The sequence below is a fragment of the Cyprinodon variegatus genome, unplaced genomic scaffold (genome assembly GCF_000732505.1).
Source record: "Cyprinodon variegatus isolate N-32 unplaced genomic scaffold, C_variegatus-1.0 Scaffold42, whole genome shotgun sequence".
Classification (NCBI taxonomy): domain Eukaryota; kingdom Metazoa; phylum Chordata; class Actinopteri; order Cyprinodontiformes; family Cyprinodontidae; genus Cyprinodon; species Cyprinodon variegatus.
Window position 1 is genome coordinate 1,611,102 of NW_015150495.1, and position 19,539 is coordinate 1,630,640.

Here is a 19,539-nt window from a genome sequence, read left to right on the forward strand (position 1 = left end):
CTATACAAACATTTNCAGTATATATATATATATATATATATATATATATATATATATATATATATATATATATATATACAGTATATATATATACAGTATATATATATAAAGAAAAAAAAATACATATATATAGGTAGAATGGATATTTAAGGTTTATAGGCTGTGACACACACACACACACACACAAAATGGGTGGTATTTATGTACACAGGTAAGGGTGATGACCAATTTTAAACAAACAACAAGAACTGCAGGTGCTTCTTATTAAAAAGGTAAATTTATCTCCTGCTGGGGGGAGCACTTTAAAAATCCAGTAGTGTTTCCCTTCTTTGAGTGAAAAAAAAAATGCTGATTCTGAATAACTTGTTTGATTTACTTACAAACAAAAAAGACAAAAATGAAACTTAGCTCTTATTTTATGACAAATCAAGCATGAGCTGACAGAATATAAGTTAAAATAATATGCATTTTTTTTCCCTTCACAGTGAAGTATGGGCATGTATTTTTCTAATATTCATGAAGCGTTTCTCCTTCCTGCGGTGTACCTCGGAGGTCACACAGCTCCTGTAAAACTTTTAATCGGCAGCAGCTGCCAAGCCTGATGGGCTGCGAATCAACCTACAGTATGCTGGGCTGGCATGAGGGGGCTCTGCTGGGGGTTCAACAACAAGCCGGTAGGATCAGACCTGCCCATTAAAACGTGTTTGATTTGAAAAGCTAAAACACCACCCAGTTACTCTGATGTAAAAAAAAAAAAAAAAGATCAAACAGTTGGTGAATTTAAATTTTATTATACTGCATACTCCTGTGAAGGAATTTCCTTATGCAAAGGGGAAAAAAACACTTTAAAATGATTCATATTCATTCTTTACAGATATTAAAGCTCTAACATAGCCCAAACCCTCTGCTTTAGCATATTAAAGAATAAATTGTTCCTATACAGGGGATGAACTAGAGGGTGGCCTTTAGCCAATCATTGGCCACCCCCACCAGGTACTTGTTCCCATGTGAACTATTTCACCGTCTCTAGAACAAACAGTTCCCCTCTCAAACACAGGACTGCATCAATAATCCTTCTAAGTTGAATATTTTAAGAAAATTAACATTTTAATTGTCAGTATATTAGCAATGAATTGACAACAACAATACAGTCATTTATTTGCATCAACATGCTAACATTAAATATCACACCAATTTAATCTCTTAGAGCTAATTTGTGTGCATCATGGCAGAAAAGGGAAAGCAATGTCTCTGAAAGTAATCTAGGAGTCTTATATATAAACAGAAATAAAGAACAACTGCTCAAGCCATTTCATGCGTATATTATGTAGTAATAGAAATTATTTAAACAGCATCAGCATTTATCTGCAAGGCCTTCATTAAACCCTAGGCATCTTCAGTGAATTATTTTGGAAAATGCGCTTATATTGGTACAGTGTGTTTAGTTTAGACTGACCCTAAACTGGTTCTCAGCTAGTCCTATGAACATTTTCTGGCTCTGCCACTGTTCTTACAGTACAAAAAAAAAAGAAAAACCCTTCCGCTCAACAACTGATTAGGAAGGCTAGTAGTTGAATTTGGCATTTGTAAATCAAAGAGATGGGTCTCCTGTCTGCTTTTAATTCTAAATCCATTTCAAAGAAGTCATGTCCCTCTCAGATTGGACCTTGCAGTACTGTTTTTCAGTAAAAGCCATTGGCACAGTTTCTTTAGGTTTTACAAGGTGAAAGGGCAGCAAATCAGCCCCATAATGGTAAATAAAATGCAATGTTCTACTTCTCACTACAAAGTCATAATTACTGTGCCTAACTTCATCATACATGCACAGTTACAATGATTTCAAGATTGTAAGCTTTAGTAAAGGACTGGGTCAAACAGGGTCACAGCTCTAACAGTGAATCTTCTATTTTTCAGTCATAATCAAGCCATATTTCTTCTGATATACCTCCTTTGCTATTGGTACATAGGCATAAAAGTCTTGCTCCTGTTGTGTGATTTCTTGAAGTGTTTATATTTTCAGTATTACTCTGCTTTGAAATATTTACCACCTTTTTCTACCTTTAAGGACTTCAATTTGAGCAACTCTGCTACAACTATTTTTCCATCCGAAAAGGACCCCTAATCTTTAATGGTTCCTCAAGCCATGTCATTAGGGTTCATCTATTGGAGAAACGCTCCGTCTCTGAATCTCATTGAGGACGACGTCGCTGTTAGAGTGGTCTGATATACCACTGTCCACAAACACTGAGCCTAAGTGGAAACAAACAGGGACCAATATTAAGCACTGGATTACTGCAAAGACAGAAATAAGGAAAATACTGCAACACGTACCGCTGCTGTTGGTGAGGTTGCTGGCAAACGAGGAGCTACGGTGGCTGAGCTGTTGAGCAGAGGTGGTGCCTGTAGCAGCGGACAATTGTTTGTTGTTGTGAGTGGCAGTCCGACTCCATTCTGCGGGGAAAAATAAACCATTGCATTTTGTACAATGTTTCTAAATAAGCTGCAAACCTAAAATCACTGAAACAAGCCCCATTTCATACATTTCAAATTAACTATGTTATACCAATATTTATTGGTATAAAAAAGTCTCACCCTCCTGAAAGTTACCTACCAAATTTAACATGTTGTTACTTTGAATATTTATTTTTGTTAATACTTTGTTGAGGCTAGAAAGTGTCTTTATCTTCATCTTGTGATTTACATTCATCTATGATTTACAGCACAAGTACGAATATTTCAGGAACTAAATTTAAATTTTACTAATAAATTCTGTTTTGATAAGAAATGCCTTTTTATTAGCCCAAACTTTCCAAAGGGTAAAGAGTTCTTTCTTATGGGGGTTGGTCAGATAAACTGTGTAAAATTATAACAAAAAAACAGCAAAACTAAGTTGTAAGAAAGTTGTAAGATGTGTGATTTCTTTAGCAGGCTTTTGAATCTTTATCTTTATTAAATCTGCAGACAAAGTCCTATGAAACCCTTGCAGAGCCCAGGTGTTTCATGCTAATTCAGTCATGACTTAATTCAGGAAAAGTTAAGATGACTCACCTAAGTTATTAGCCAGCCGCAAGTTTCCACAACACAGATACATTCTCCACATCCTGCGGACATTTTCCTTCACGGCACAGTGGAAAATGAAGACAAACAATCCTATACAAGACATGTTATTCAATTAAAAATGTTATGAGTTTAATAAAGATGTTATTTCAATGTGTTTGCATGTTTTATGTAATAAAAACACACATACACACACACACACACACACACACACACACACACACACATATGTATATGTATATATATATATATATATATATATATATTAGTGTTGCGGCAATGCCATTTTTTGGCCCCGATACCAATCCCCGATACCTGACTGTGCAGTATCGGCCGATATCGATACCATAATAATTTAAAATAATTGCCATCGTGGCTTTGTCAAGCTGCTTGCTACCTTTGTGAAGCAGGAAAAACTTATGGCTCTCAAAATGGTATCGTGCCACCATTTTAGGGCAGTATCGGGGCCCCGTCCGATACTGGTATCGGTATCGGTGCAACACTAATATATATATATATGTATATGTATACGAGCCGATGCAACCAGCTGTCACCTAGAAGAGAGTTGAATATGGTGAAAAGGTAGATAAAGGGGAGTTTGGCGTCCCCCCAGGCGAACAGAGCAAAGCCCCAGGTGAGACCAAGCAGCAGAACGAGGCCAATGATGCTTCTCATGTCAGTCATTGCACTCCTGTTCGGGGACTGGTTGTGAGGGTTCTGCTTCTTGATCCGGTAGAGCTGGATCATAACCACAATGAAGACCACCAGGCACAAGACAAAAATGAGGAGGAAGTAGGCTACCACGCCCACATAGAAGGCAATGTCATTACGTAGCCAGCAACTGCAGGGGGAGAGACAAAAAAAGGCACATTCAATAAGATATGTCGGGAATAAAGCAACCTATAACGGCAATTAGTACATGCTCAGAATTAAAGCATGATGGTGGCTTGGGAAAATTATTAAATCTTTGGATAAGATTGTGTTTTCATGTAAACTGCATGTTGGTTAGAGACAAAACACAGCTTGCCTATAAATGATAACATTACAGCAGGTGAACTGGTTGTTTAGAAAGTAAACCCTTGGTACTGATTATGATCCATCTATTTATGATCATAAACAGCCTTCAGTAGCTCCTTTTATTTTTAGATCAAATGTTGGATTCATCCTAGTATAATGTTAACATAAATATTCATGTTTTTCAATTATTTCATCCATTTACTAGGCTATTGACAGTTTTTTTTTTTTTTTTTTGGCCTTTCAAAAACACCAAAACTGTTTTTATTTGGGTCTAAAAGCTGAACAGAAGAAATGTTCATTTAACCAGGTAATTATCTCTCCCTCCTCATATTTCTCAGTTGATGGCTTCTTACTTCCTTCATAGATTCTCTGTCACTGACTCCTTTGTTTTCTTCATAACCAACTTTTATATGTCAAAACTAAGAGAACAAGCACACCTAAAAATGAGAGTCTATAATACGGTAAATGGTGTGTGTAACTATATACAAACTTATCATAGAAACAGTAACTAAAGGCTTCCTGTCAATCCTGAAACATCTAACTTGGATGGACTTTTGACACAAAAAGCAGCATTTAAAAAGCAGTTTTTCTTTTTCTTTTGAGCCAATATGTTATCCCCGCCCCAATGCTGCATTCCCATGTGCCCTTTTGTTGCTCTGTATGTTAATAAAAGCTTATTTTATTTCTTTGGCAAAAAGTTATTTAAACATTATTAATTTTTTTTCCTGAGCAGCAAAATTGTATCCCTGCGAGAATCAGCCCAGTCCAGAGAGTTATTTATCCACACATAACCGGGGCAGACTGAGACAGAAATTCTGCACTGGCATCTTAGATCAGGCCACACCACCCCATTTAATAACACACAACTTTTTTTTTCTCTTAAATCTGTAAACAATATCTGCATCTCTTTAAAACTAACTCACCCAGACAAACATTCATTGGAAATAGTACTGTAATAAGACTGTATGTGCAGCATTTGTTTTTATTCATCAGATGGTAGGATAGGTTTGTTGAGGACATGTGGCCCCAGACTGGGATTATCCTTGGAAAATTGGGACGTTTGGACTCTCCATCGACAGAGGGCTAAAGTAAAAACATTCTCTCTGGACAAGACATTTTATTCTTATTTTTCACCGTACTACTCAATATTTTCAACACTACAAGCTATGTCCAGAATATGTTTCCACAACAAGCTGCAAAAGCTCCTAAGCCAATGTTTCTAAAAAAAAACAGAATCACTTATTTTTGTTCTTATGTACTATGCATTGGCAGAGAGTTTCCACAGCAGAGGATCCCTAGTTTGTTTTGCTGTCAAATACAGTGAATAACTGTAGTTAACAGTAAATAAACAACAACAATTTCCTTGTTAAATCACAACATTGTCACCTTTCAAATGTTATGATTTGATCTGTTCACTGTGCAAAAGAAATCAACTTTGCAATACATTTTTTCTTTTTTAACGATATCTCGGAAAATGGGTAATTTGATTTTTTATTGCCGGCTATTAAAAAAGCAGCAGCTGAGTAGAGGAATTATGGTTCACCACATCAGTGCTAAACACATTAGTACAAGCTGCAACTATGATTCCTTTATTTACATCAACATTTTCAAAATCAAATGCTTAACACAAGTGATTCCATGTCCTGCAGTAACATGAATAAGATACACCTACAGGGTCCAGCACTGGTTAATTCAATTCAATTCAGTTTATTTCTATAGCACCAATTCACAACACGTCATCTCAAGGCACTTTACAGCTCAACCAGATCATCCAGTCAAATTGATTAAAAGTTTTCTATCTAATGAAAACCAGTTTATTACATTGACTCATTGACCTGAATGCAATACCTCACACTAAGCATGCTTGTAGCGACAGTGGAGAGGAAAAACTCCCTTTTAGCAGCAGAACCAGGCTCAGTGTGAGCGGCCATCTGCTGAGGCCGACTGGGGTTCAAGGAAACAGAGGCAGAGATACAAAAGGCAACTGTAAAAGGCGGTTCCGTCCAGGAAACACACAGCCAGACAGACGAGCTCCCAGCCAACTCCCATGTCAGAAGATGAAGACAGCACATTCAACCAGTCAAAGTCAGAGAAACAGGACCACACTGGAAAAACAGGCCGATCTCCAACATCTATAAACAAAGGTGTTGATGGCAGCAGCACAGCTGATATCTCTCTCCAGGATCCTTTCACAGCCAAACAGCAATGTTTTGTTTTGCTAAAGGCAAAACATCTGAAGTGTAAAGTGGTCAACAAAAAAATACCCTCCCTTTATCACCCACATTAAAATGCACCAGGTGAGCAAATAAGTGATCTCCCCTTTGGGGGGCATATTTTGGAATCACTTTAGAGTTGTAGCTATCTCATAAATTGTAGGACTGCTTACAGGTAGCATTTAGCCTACTCTCGTAATAATTTTTAAATTGTTTAGTTCACTTTGGAACAGTAGTGTCCGCAGGTCTTAAAATGATAGATATGAATGAAAAACAGATGCCGACTGTTCTGAAGAGACTAACTCTTTTTTGCCATAACAGGACAGCTAAAGTCCCAGTTACCAGATAATGTATGTCTAAAGTAAGGAGTAAAATATGACTGCTTCTATAGGATATGGCTTTGTAGAAAAACTAATATCAATAGTCTCAAACTAATATGTCAGTTGTCTCCTGGATTGCTACGAAGAACCAGGGGCAGGATGTATTAGTGTATAATTTGAAGAGATGATGTTTGTAGTTCTTTAGTAATCCATTCATAATTCTGTCAAGATTTTTCATGTTTTTGTACACAGATCTGTACTTCATCACACCAGCTTTGTTTGAAGTTTTACTGAAGTCTGTCAGCAGGTATGCCTGAAGTAACCTCACATCAGAAGCTTGAAGTCATCACCTCATCATACACCACAATACATCTTAGCCCAAACTACAGCAACTGAAAGATGATAAGGCTGATAAAGCAACAGCCCTCAGCCTGGAAAACAATAATGTTTCTGTTTTATGCAGGACTATTTTCATTAGTATGTTTACTCTTAGCTTGCTTACAGTACCAATGTTTCAAAGTGAAAATGCAGCTAAAATCTAAAAGATTTATCATATTTGTTAAACAACTGGTTTAAGGCATAAATTGTTAAAACAAATAATGATGCAATTACAGAAAAATATTTATCTTACAAGTCATCTGTAGTCCCATCTTCGTATTTTCCATATGGCACCAGACCATAGTTGTTTTTGTCCACAGCTATGATAATAACCACCACAATGAGAGGAAAACCTGAGAACCACGGTAAATAGATACAGATTGTCATCAGTGTGTAAAAGGGTTAATTAAACAGGGTTACATTTAGGAAACTACTGCAGACATGTCTTACCCCAGCCCATCAGGGAGAACTTCAGCATATATCTACTTAGGTAGGGTGTGAACACTCGCACGATGCTCAGGTACATGTGCAGAGCCTCAAGCCCCGCCCAGGTAAAAGACGACAGCAGGAAGTAGTGCAAGAAAAAGGCAGTGCTGATACAAAGATTGACTATTTTGTAGTTAGCAAGCCATCCATCCAGCATGAAGACCAGGTTGAGGAGCAGGAGGGAAAAGCAGAGCTGGACCAGGATCTTGGCAGGAATATCGCGGAGCAGTTTTCTAAAAAGACAGATTCATAAGTACCATATGCAAAACTAAATTATTTATAAAATATCGATTATGTGACGTAAAATAGTGGATATTCTTACTCAAATAACAAATGGGTTATCAGGGTGACGGCTAGAAAGACAGAAGAAATTCCACAGCCGATGTAAGTAATGAAACTCAGAATTTTCGCCTGCAGCGGGTCAGTTATTCCCTCTCTGGACATATCCTGCATTGAAGCACAAACAAACTCAACATGGGGAGAAAACCCTAAAATACTCAGAAAATTCCTTTAGTGGGTCCCACTTAGGGAGTTTTAGAAGGACAATCACATAATTACCAGCAGTATGGCAAAGGAGGTTAGATGGTTGCAGCTGCAGGTTGTGTGTTCTGCAGTGGTGTTGGCAACGGAGCAGCCATTGTCATCCCAGCCCCCTGCTTTGTCTAAAACCAGAACAAAAGGCAGACAGTGAATGACTGCAATCTTCTTAAGGCCTGAAAAAGACCCAGATGTTTGCACTCACGGTTCTTAGTGAAATTCCAGAAAACACAAGATGTGATGTCATTCTGAAAACCAAGAAAAGGAACATTAAAGGGCGAATACAGTAAAGTAACAATTATTGGGTGAAGATTATCATGAAAATCTTAAAATGCATAAAAACCAACAAGTAGACTTCCATTCTTGAAGTTTCAGGGATTTTCCTCCCTAGCTCTAAACGGAGGACGCTCTCCAGATGAAGGAGCTATATTTTTTTTTAACTACAATCAATTTAAATCCAGATGTTTTACTTTTCAAAAAAATTAATTATAATATAAACGTTTAAGAATGTTTATTTGGCAGATTTTTTTCCGACAGTATTAGTTTTGTTTTGGGTTTCTATCAATATGACGTTACACAGCTAGAGGCTAACCACTCTAATCTAAACCATTGTTTAGATCAAAATCTAGATTCTCAGGTAATCTCATTACTTATACTCACAAGACTTAAACTCATATGCCTGATGGTAAAAGTGATGTTTTCCTTGAGATTGCTTATTGACAAATTAGCCACACTGGAGCCCAGAACAGCACTGGCGACTGTTTGATTGTCTAAGGAAGAATCCTGCAAAAGAAAAAACAGTTATAAAAACTTTTAAAGCCTCTCATAAGTTTTTCAAGCACATATAAAAGCTCTACAAGGATAATGACATTTTTTCCTTCCTGAAAAGAGTTTCCGTAAAAATTCAAAAAATATCCACTGGACTTGGTTTCCAAGATTTGAAGACGTTTCGCCACCTCTCCAGAAAGCTTCCTGGAGAGGTGGCGAAACGTCTTCAAATCTTGGAAACCAAGTCCACTGGATATTTCTTGAATTTTTAAGAAATAACTATGGCCTGGATGACTGAGAACCTTCATCAGCATATTCCGGAAAAGTGGATATCTGAAACTTTTTACTGCAGTGCTTTGTTATGCCAATGAAATCTTGAACTATTCATTGCTACAACCTTTAATGCATTGCAATGGAATTTGATCTGGCGAACAAACAAAGTAGTGTGTATTTTTGAAAGTGATGTAAAATCAAATATGGTTTCACGATATCTTAGGGGGAAAAAATCTATTGAAAAATGGGATATTCATAAATACATTAAGTTGTATTTACCCATATACATTCAAATAAGATCCAGAGCAACCAGCCATCAAGCAGTGATGATCAAATATGCATACACCAGACTTAAAATCAGTAATCATGAAAAAATCTGGATCACTTTTCACATTACAAATAATGTGTGCAGCAAATGCCAATTTCTGCCCTGATTACAGTCTAGAACTTTCTTCTCAAGATTAAGATTATGCATTGGACCACCTTAAAGTGTGTATATTTCTATACATACTGTGGAATCATTGAAATTATAAAAGTTCCTTCTTTTGTTTGTTTCTGTTTCTTTAAGAGAACTGAGAGTACTCAGCCAGAGAAATGGAGAGTACTGAGAAATTATTTCAGAGTTTTTTATTTGCATTTAATTTCAAAGACGAACATTTTTACTGACATTAAAGCAGTTAAAAAATTCTTATGACAAATTTAATTTGATCACTTATCTTTGGTGATAAAATCCAGTCCCTGTCAACACCCTTAACCCTTTAAAGCCCGATCCAAGAATAAAGCAAAACAGAAAATTACTTTTTTTTTGGTTTAAATTCCTTATTTGCCCCTTTAACAAAATATGTAAAAAGAAAAAACAGAAATACATTTTTGATATTAATAATTTATTACTATGCGATAAGTCAAGATTATTTTTTGTGTAGTCTTCTGCCCTCTGTTATCAGGTATATCTGATTGTGTACAATAGGATTTTGAGCAAAGTTTTTACCATTAAATTATGCAAAAGGTGTCAGACGCAAAACATTTCAGAAACTGTGTATATCAAATACGATACATTTGTCATTATAGGGTTAATTCGATCTTCCTACAGATATTTTTTATAATATTCAAATCTTAAACTATTTCAATACTTTGAGTTTGAAATATTGTTAAATTTTGAATTCTGCGTCATGCATTTTGCAATTTGTAGCTGTATGAATAATTTGATATTTAACTGCATGTAAGCGAGTGCAAGATATCAATTATCTGAGTAACTGAACTCATTTTGCAGATATAAAAACACTTGTACTGTAGCCATAACTGCAAAAACAGTGGGGTCCTATTGATTGATTTGGATGTTTATCAGCAGCTTGTACCTGAAAGAAGGAATTGTTTTTGTAGAAAGTGAACTGGACTCTGCTGGCCTGCAGCTTCTCTTCAGGAAGTAGACCTGCTGTAAGGGAGGAGGGCAAGTTCACAGATCCCAAAGCAGAAGCTGACCTTTTGACCCGGGACCTACTGATGCTTCGGAGCTGAAGAAAAAAATGCAGAAGCAAAACACAAAGATAATATGATGAATATTTAACTGCAAGCTACATCCTAACTGAGCAATATCAGGCCATGTTGGCCTAAATACCAGTATTTGCATTTTAAGTCCTTGGTTTCAGATCAGACTTATTCACGTTGTTCAGAAATAGGTCAATTTTTCCAAAAACAATATTAACGCTGTCTTTTCAATATTGTAAGAAAGTTATGTTGCTAAAGGTAGTCTTGTACATTGACGATAATGCCATTAATACTCAATTTTTATTGACAGACAAACCGAGGTATGTCAAGAGAACCAAACTTTAGTAGATTGAGATATATTGCTGGTGAATGTTGATGAAGTGTGGTTATTTGTTTATAGTTATGTCCAGCCCGATTAGGCAACCATAAATCTGAAAAACTTGTTAGACTCTTCATCAAAATTTCAACCATTTGAAAGTTGTTTTAGATGCTAAATGGTGTGGTCTAAAAGGGTTACATCAGATATGAAGACATCTCTGGCTAAAATCTGTGGTTTATATACTGCATGTCATCATTATAGTCTCTATTCTATGAAGCAGTTTTCTCTCCACAGTCAGGCATGGAAGCCCTAGTTCAGCAGCTGCAAAATGGAAGCAGTATTCTTTTTCCCTTCAAGAAATGGGCTTTGATGCTACTACCCCAACAAATGACCACAGAAGAGACCACACTTTCCACAGAAGAGTAATAGGATTCTTTCATCCAAGGTTGATAACTCTTCAAACCCAAAAGAGTCAGGTAAAAATGGGCAATAGCTGAGGGCAAGTTCACAACTCCAGATATGGAGGTAGGACCAAATATGTAGAAATTATGTTCGGAAAATATATTAACCCTAATACTAAAGGGGTTGACGAGGTTGAACTAGACAAAAAGGCCACACTCCTCGCTGTCTTACCTGGACATTATCAGTGTTAAAAATCTCAACAGAGGTTTCAGGAAAGTTTGTCCCATCCACCGTCTTTATAGCCAGAACCAGAGACGTTGAGGACAGCATCCCACTGACACCCATGACCTCCAGCTTTAAACCCAATGTATCCACTAGCTGAATCAGCCTGTCATCAGCAAAGAAAATGTATACATTACAAAAGATAAAAATATCTATAGCTGTTTTTTGAGGATTTATTGTATCAGTCAGACCTATTTGTTGATCCAGAAAGAATCTCTGGGTCACAATTCATGAGGTTGCTTATGATATCAATAACTTTTTTTCCCACTGACTGAGAAATAGATGGGCTCTCCAGAAGTTTCTCCAGGTTGCCCACCAGGTTAGACACCTAAAACACACATTAAATTAGTAAACTATATACTTATAGTTCACAATTTTAACTATATTTCAGTTCGATTTTTCACCAGAGAGGAGTTTAGCTTGGACACATCTTCTGTTTGGTCCAACAGCTCATTTGCCTTTTCCTCCTTATTCTCTGTACTTGTGCTTGTCTTCATAGTGGTCATTAACGTATTTCCAGTGCCTAAGAAAAGGATAAAGCAGATTATATATTGCAAACCTAATTGGCTCTATGTTTGTTTTGCCTAACCTAAAGTCTTTATCAGACAAGAACTTGACAAGTAGAAGCTTTACTTACTGGTCACTGTGCTCATTGTGGCTTTGTTGCTTGGGAGAGTTGTTGTCTTTGTAGCCGAAGACACTGGCCTTTTATTTGTAGGATCATGTGTAGGTAAAATTGTGTTTACAGTTGTAGCAGTGAAAGGGGAAACAGTGTCTTTTGTTAAGTTGGAACTTAATGGTTTGGTTGCTTGAATGGTGCTGAAACCTGCACCTAAGTTGCTGTCATTTTTGTAAACAGTTGTCATTTGAGTAACAGTAACTGTGGTCCGGTTTCCAGTCTGGTTTAACATTGAATGTTGCGTTGGTTTTGTGCTGTTGTCAGCAAGTGAAGTCCAACTCTCTGTAGTTGAGTTTAGTTTTGTAGTCCTGCCTACTTCTGTAAGAGCTGCTACAACCGTTGTATTTATGTTGAGAGTGGTTGTGATCTGCTGTGGATCTACAGGTGCAATGGAGATGTTGAATGCAGTTGTTGCATTTCGAGGTGATCTAGTTACTGATGTGTAAATAATGGAGGAATTGATTGCAGGGTGCAAAGTGCTGGAATAATTCAATGCAGTTGTATTTTGTACTCCTACCATATTAGTTGTGCTACTTTTAGAGGGTGATGCTGTGTTGGAGGTTGTTGTGAAAAGTGTTGCATTATATTTATTTGTAAAATTGCTGGTTATGTGTGTTATATTTTGATTTGTTGTGAAATGTATGCTTGTCATGGTTGGTTTGTGCACTGTTGTCATATTGATGCTAGATATAGTAGCATAATAGGCTGTTGTATGATTGTTTTTAGCTGTTACATTTTGCTCTGTTGTATAACTATTGCTGGGTGTTGTGGTATTTTGGACAGCTGTGTGTTTGGTGTTTGACGATGTAGCATTGTAGACAGATGTGTAATTGTTGCTGGATGCTGTAGTATTATAGTTGTGTAAGTGTTTTTCAGTGATTGCTGTAGTATTGTAGACTGTTGTATAGTTGTTACTGGGTGCTGTTGCAGTAAATGTTGTGTAGTTTTTTTTTATTGATGTTGTTGAATTATTTAGTGTTGTGTAATTGCTGCTGACTGTTGTTAAATTATACTCATTTGTATGTTTTTCATTAAGTGAGGCACTGTTGGTTGTTCTGTAATTGTTTGTAGTTTTTGTATTATATACTGTTGTGAAATTGTTGGTTGTTTTATTATATGGTATAAGATTTTCAGTGAGTGTTGTAGCATTATAGACTAATGTTAAATTGTTTTGGGGTGTTGTTGCATTATTACCTGTTGTGAAATTGTTTTTAGCTGTGGTTGCATTATAAACTGGTGTGTAATGCTCTGTGAGTGGTTTTGCATTGTATACTGTGCTATGATTGTTGCTTCCTGTTTTAGCATTGTAGACTGTTGTGTTCTGTTTACTGGGTATTGTAGTATCACTAAGTGCTGTTTCCTTATAACTTTGTGTTGTAGCATTGTAGACTGTTATGTTACTGTTGCTAGGTGTTGTTAGGTCGTAGGATGTTTTGTGGTCAATGCTGGGATCTGAACCAATGTGCAATGTTGTGTAATTGTTTCCGGTTGTTGCTGCATTGTAGAGTGTTGTGTTGTTGCTGGGTGTTGTAACCATTGTTTCATTATTTCTTGGTGATATAGCATTGTAGACTGTTGTCTGGTTGTTGTTGTTGATGGTAATTGTGGTGGGGCTAACTAGTGTTTCTTTATTGTTTTGTGTTGTAGCATTGTTCAATGTTGTCTGGTTGTTATTGTTGTTGATGGTTACTGTTGTAGGGCTAACTAGTGTTAAATTATTGTTTGGTGTTTTAACATTGTACACTGCTGTCTGGTTGTTACTGTTTTTGACCATTGTTGTGGTAGCGCTAACTAGTGTTTCATTATTCTTTGTTGTTGCAACATTGTACATTGGTGTCTGGTTGCCCTTGTTGTTGACCCTTGTTGTGGCAGGGCTAACTAGTGTTTCATTATTGTTTGGTGTTATAGCATTGTACACTGTTGTCTGGTTGTTGTTGATGGTTGTTGTGGTAGGGCTAACTAGTGTTTCATCTTTGTTTGGTGTTGTAGCAGTGTAGACTGTTGTCTTGTTGTTGTTGATGGTTGTTGTGGTAGGGCTAACTAGTGTTTCATCTTTGTTTGGTGTTATAGCAGTGTAGACTGTTGTCAGGTTGTTGTTGATGGTTGTTGTGGTAGGGCTAACTAGTGTTTTATCATTGTTTGGTGTTGTAGCAGTGTAGACTGTTGTCTTATTGTTCAGGCTATTGTTGTTGTTGGTGGGTGTTGTAGTAGGGCTCATGCCTGTTTCCTTTTTACTTGGTGTTGTATCATTATATAATGTTGTGCCATGGTTTGTAGCATTGTAAAATGCTGTGAGGTTTTCAGAAGGTATTGTAGCTTCATAGACTGATGTATAATTGGTAATTGGTTTCATGTTTGTATGGAGAGATGTAAGTCTGTAACTGTGTGTTGATGCCTTGTCAGCTGTTGTGTAATTGCTTTTGAGATTTTTATGGTTGTAAACTATTGTGTTGTTGTTGGGTGTTGCAGATGTGCTGGTGTGATTTCTAATAATAGTTGGTAATGTTGGAGTGTTTGCTTCTTTAGTTCCATTCTGCTGTTCTATGTAATTATTGCCCGACGATGTCACTTGGAGACTTGGAGAACTTTCATTACCCCTAGTAGTTACATTTTTGTTTTTGGTACTCTGGTTAATTGCATTATTTACATTTTCCCGTGTTGTTTCTCCGACTGCAAATGTATTCCGTGTAGTTACATTATACAGAGTTGTGTCTTTAGACAAGTATACATCTGCAGTTACATTGTTGCTAGAAGTTTCCCCGGATGCAGCTTTAGTTACACCAGACACAACTAGGCTGCTGGAGGAGGGTCTAACGGTGGTGGTGTCATACCTTGTAGTTTCACCTGATGTAAGGACACTAGTTGAATTCAATGTTGTGTAAATGGTGGGTAGCTTCACTGTAGTTTTCTTATGGTTTTCAGTTTTATTGGATGAAGAGAGAATGGCTATAGTCTCTGTTGTCATATTATTGGATGGTCTAAGGCTAGATTCATTAAAATCTTCTGTGTCAGTGGAAGTAGAGACACTCTCTGTTGTTGACACCGTTTTGCCAGTGAAGTTGACTGTGGCTGTCATTAAAGTCAAAGTATTGGAAGCAGTTGTAAAATTGTATAGGGTTGATCTGTCTGATGGTTTTGAACTTGTAGTCTGTTTTCGCTCAGTGTTTTGACTTGTATGGTTCAGAGTTGAAATGCCAGTGAGGATAGCATTCGGAGTAGTGGGTTGAAAAGTGCTCAGTGTTTCAGGTTCTTCAGGGCAACTGTCCGCCAAGAGAACGGCAAGCGTCTCATTAGCTTTACTATGGACAGAAAAAAGAAAAAAACAAATTAAATATATAAGACAAGTTGTTTGAATTCCATCAACTAGCTTTGCTTGCCTTTGTCCTGTCATTTTGAATAATTACAACAGTTCAAACACAGGAAGTCCAAATCTGCATGTGTTGCATTAAAAATAAAAAAGTACTATCTGGGATTAGGTGTTTACCAGAATTTGATGTCTTTAAGACTAATAATTTGTTATACCTTGTTTTGTTATACGTATTCTTAATAGCATATCTATAACACTACAGAGGAAATACAGTCCACATACTGGCCTGTGAATAATGAATTAAAAAAACATTTTAGTTCTAGTGCATTAGTGTTGTAAAGTAAATGTTGACCATCTATTGTTTTCTTAGAGATTGAAAACACTTTTTTTCTATTTTGTTTTAAACATAAGAACATGAGATAACTATGTAACTTGGCTCAATAATACAAACAGCTGCCATACTGTACCTTCTGCCTTCTATGGTCACCCACAGTGAAGTTTAGTCAGGACAAAGCTTTCTTTCCATAGGTGTCTTTTTACTGAATTGTCCTTTACAAATAAACTTACTATTTTCTATTGTATTCTTCTGGATTGTTTAAGGATTTTTTTTATGGTATTTGTTTTTCTGCTTTTGTGCAGCCCTTTGGTCCTATTGTTTTTTTTTTTTAAGTGTTATATAAATAAAGTTGGATTGGATTTTATAAATGCATACCATTCTAGGCGAATAGGGTCAGGTTGACAAAAATGAGAAGAGTCCAGATCAACTTCACTCCATGTCAGGTTTAATGCCACCACAGTAAGGTTAGACAAATCAGGATCCCCACCACACACCACTGAGGAGACAAAGAACCCCGTCAGTAATGGTATTTAAAAAAAATATATATATATATTTTTTTTTTTTATTAGAAAACTATTATCTCATTATCATGAAAAAACGGCTTTCGTTACCGTTACATAATGAGAAAATTAACTCTTTTTTCTCGAGAAAACCATCAGTTTCCGTATTGCTTCTACGTTTGTGTAATGATTAATTCATAGAAAAAAAGGGAGTTTAATTCATTCTGTCAAGAAATAGATATCAAAAAGGCGGCCTATAAAATCAATATCTCTCGGAAAACCTGACAAAAAAAGGTTAACCATACGGGTTTTAAAAAGAACAGTGGAGAAAAAAAATGTGCTAAAACGCAAAAAAAGTAACAGAAAAATCTGCTAAAACAATCTCCAATGCTTAAAATTTGGAAGCAAAACCAGATTGAGATGGAAAAAAAGAAAGAATACCACTTTAATGGATGGGAGAAAACCCCAGCTGTGTTAAGCTTTTGGCAGTGGTCCCACTGTTAACAATCAAAAGGGCTCAAGATTATTCAATTTACCAAAGAACACATCAACTCCTCTAAAGACTAATGGAGATACACAGGAATCATAAACATTATTTTTGTATATTCTCTTAATGTTCTCATCATTTTGGGAAATTCTCGCCTATTTTGCATACCCAAATGGAAAAGCAAATAACTGAGGAACTGTAAGCCCACATTACATGTGTGATACATCATTTGGAAGCTACCGCCTTCTATTTTCTGAATATACACATGACATTTTATTCTTGAAAATAATAGGTCTTTTTTGAACAGGAGTAGTAAAGACATGCTTACTTGCTGTGAGAAGAATAAGGCAGAAAATGCTATTTTGATGCACAGCCCATTGTTAATTTTTCATTATAATGTAAAGTAATCAAAAGTCAATATATTTTTCATCGTGGTTTGATATAAAATATAATACAAAATTACCAGTGCACAGAAATAAGACCATTCAAAGCTTTGATGCTTTGATTTTGAGAACTGTAATATAGTTCGTAAGAAGTGAAAACAATAAAGGCACACTAACTCATTCGAGAGGGTGAGCCATCAGACGTGATGAACTTTTTCTCTTTAATGATGAGCTGCCAAAGTTTTCTTAGAGAGCAGTAATTAACAGGTTGGGACATCTCCAATATCACCATGCAGCTGTAGAGCCTGTACCAATAGAAAGAGTGAGAAATATTTAGTTTTATCTAATAAAATTCAAAATATTTATTGTTTGTTGCATCCCAGCAACCATTCTTCATACAAATCCCTAAAACTATAGTTAGTTTTTAAACAATGCTTTCAATAATACCCCAAAACGGCTCATATTCTTATAGATCTTAGAGTATTTTCTAATCTTAATGGCATGTTTTCTTTGACTGTAAGCAGAAAATCATCATCATTAAATAACATAACATAACAAAGGCTTGGAAACATTACTGTGTGAAACTAAGCTATGTATATGAAAATATTCTAATCTGTTATATATGAATGTTTAAACAGGGAAGATTATATTTGCTTTTGAGGTTTTAATAGAACATCAGACCAATAATTCCGAACTGTCCCTTAAAAAAGGCAAAGAATTATTTACCTCTCATTCTTCACTCCATGACATTCCAGATGTGTCCGCTGGGTAAAAAGAGATTGAGTTACAGTTTTTCATATTTTATCAAGAGTTAAGAAGGTTTATCAAGGCTATTTGCAGTAAGATATACCTTGTGCTTTTCAAAGATGTCTGAATAGTTATTGAAGCTGGAAACAAGAGGTTGTTTACATTTAGTTGGTAACCTCGTACTATATCTAATGTTCACAAAATAACAAATGTTCAAGCCAAACGGATTCAACATGAACAAGTCATTAATTATACTTTTAAACTGCCCAGCAGCTCAGTTATAAAAAAACATTATGAACATTTCTGGTAGACACAGAAATTTAATGTTAAATTTAGTTAAAAGTGTTTAGATGACTGAAATAAAATACAACTTACTCTTGTTCTCCTGAGTTCCGAATGGAAGCATAGGATTTTAACTGTCAAACAAGTTAATTCTCTATTTAGAGGATATTAAACATAGTAGGAAAATTAAGTTCATTATTTTTTACATACCAAGTGTTTAAGATGATCCATTGTCACCGTGCTATTGTTGATTTTGATTTTTATAGCATAAAGCTGGCCTGAAAAAAAAGTATATATTATAATTTATGAGAGGGAAACAAACCTGTGGCACAGTGCTTTTATGACCCTGGCTAACATAAAAATAATAAACCTTGGTGTGTTCTATAGAGATTTCATATGACAGAGCAATGCAAGAAGCTAATAACTGTGGAGGAGATGAAACATCTGACATGTTTTAGGTATTTTACAATTGTAGTACATACAAGACCATATATATGGCTGGAATGTGGACAGGTCAACCGCTAAGCTTAAGATTTCCACAGCTCCTCTAGAATTAGACATTTGGTATCTAAGTCATCTAATATGAGAAGAAGGTATGAAGGCTGGAAGCGGGGAAGTGAGATGTACAGAGACATGCCCTTATGCTACACTGTAAGATCTGGCGAACGAGCCCTGGAATACCAGTGAACGAAACCAAATGACCTATATAAATTCAACACTTAGACCAGGGTTCTTCAAAGTTTTCGGGGCAAAGGACCCCCAAACTAATGGCGAGATGGAGCGGGGACCCCCTAATTATATATATTGTGTAAAATTGTCTAATATCAAACTGGCCCTATAGTCACTCAATTACAGATGCAGTCGTGTAACAAAAGTAATTTCGCTCTGGGATTATTAAAGTATTTCTGATTCTGATTCCTCACTGATGGGACAGGTGTTGGGAATAAAACGGTACCCAGGTTGAAAGAGCTCCTGTGTGTTGCTGAATGTGTGCATTGATGATTGAAAGACATCTTATGCCTCCATTTATTTGTTTACTACAGTGTGTTGAATTCATGTTAATGAGTATTTAAAGGCTTTTCAATTAGTGGAAAAAAATTGAGGGGAAGAAATTCAAAAAAAAGGTTTAATCCACCAAACCTTTCACGACCCCCATGGAGTACCTCCATGGACCCCCTACTTAGACAATTTAGGTCTGGCACAAAACAAATATAAAGAGTCTGGGCTTCTCTTCTTAGGCTGCTGCCCCCGCGACCCGACCCCGGATAAGCGAAGGAAGA

The 19,539-nt window shown here is 36.3% G+C and overlaps 1 protein-coding gene across 1 annotated transcript; it reads right to left on the reverse strand.

Moving 5' to 3' along the window:
* Nucleotides 1-801: 801 nt before the first annotated feature.
* adgrg2 (adhesion G protein-coupled receptor G2) lies at nucleotides 802-18,409 on the reverse strand. Its single transcript, XM_015370147.1, has 20 exons — nucleotides 18,353-18,409; nucleotides 18,081-18,117; nucleotides 17,957-17,994; nucleotides 17,408-17,535; nucleotides 16,236-16,356; nucleotides 12,175-15,515; nucleotides 11,942-12,060; nucleotides 11,729-11,865; nucleotides 11,487-11,643; nucleotides 10,405-10,560; nucleotides 8,669-8,791; nucleotides 8,214-8,256; nucleotides 8,030-8,133; nucleotides 7,794-7,918; nucleotides 7,436-7,704; nucleotides 7,239-7,338; nucleotides 3,612-3,898; nucleotides 3,049-3,150; nucleotides 2,332-2,451; nucleotides 802-2,250 (listed from the first exon to the last, which is right to left on the reverse strand). Exons 4-20 carry the CDS (start codon nucleotides 17,520-17,522, stop codon nucleotides 2,150-2,152), a joined length of 5,520 nt encoding a protein of 1,839 aa, XP_015225633.1. The 5' UTR covers nucleotides 17,523-17,535; nucleotides 17,957-17,994; nucleotides 18,081-18,117; nucleotides 18,353-18,409; the 3' UTR covers nucleotides 802-2,149.
* Nucleotides 18,410-19,539: the final 1,130 nt, after the last annotated feature.

Excerpts from the sequence above, each read along its gene's own strand:
- adgrg2 (XM_015370147.1), bottom strand. The coding sequence starts at position 17,522 with ATGGTGATATTGGAGATGTCCCAACCTGTTAATTACTGCTCTCTAAGA. Across the intron at positions 10,561-11,486 it reads TTAACACTGATAATGTCCAG|CTCCGAAGCATCAGTAGGTC; the intron begins GTAAGACAGCGA and ends TTTTTTCTTCAG. Across the intron at positions 8,792-10,404 it reads AAAACAATTCCTTCTTTCAG|GATTCTTCCTTAGACAATCA; the intron begins GTACAAGCTGCT and ends TTTCTTTTGCAG.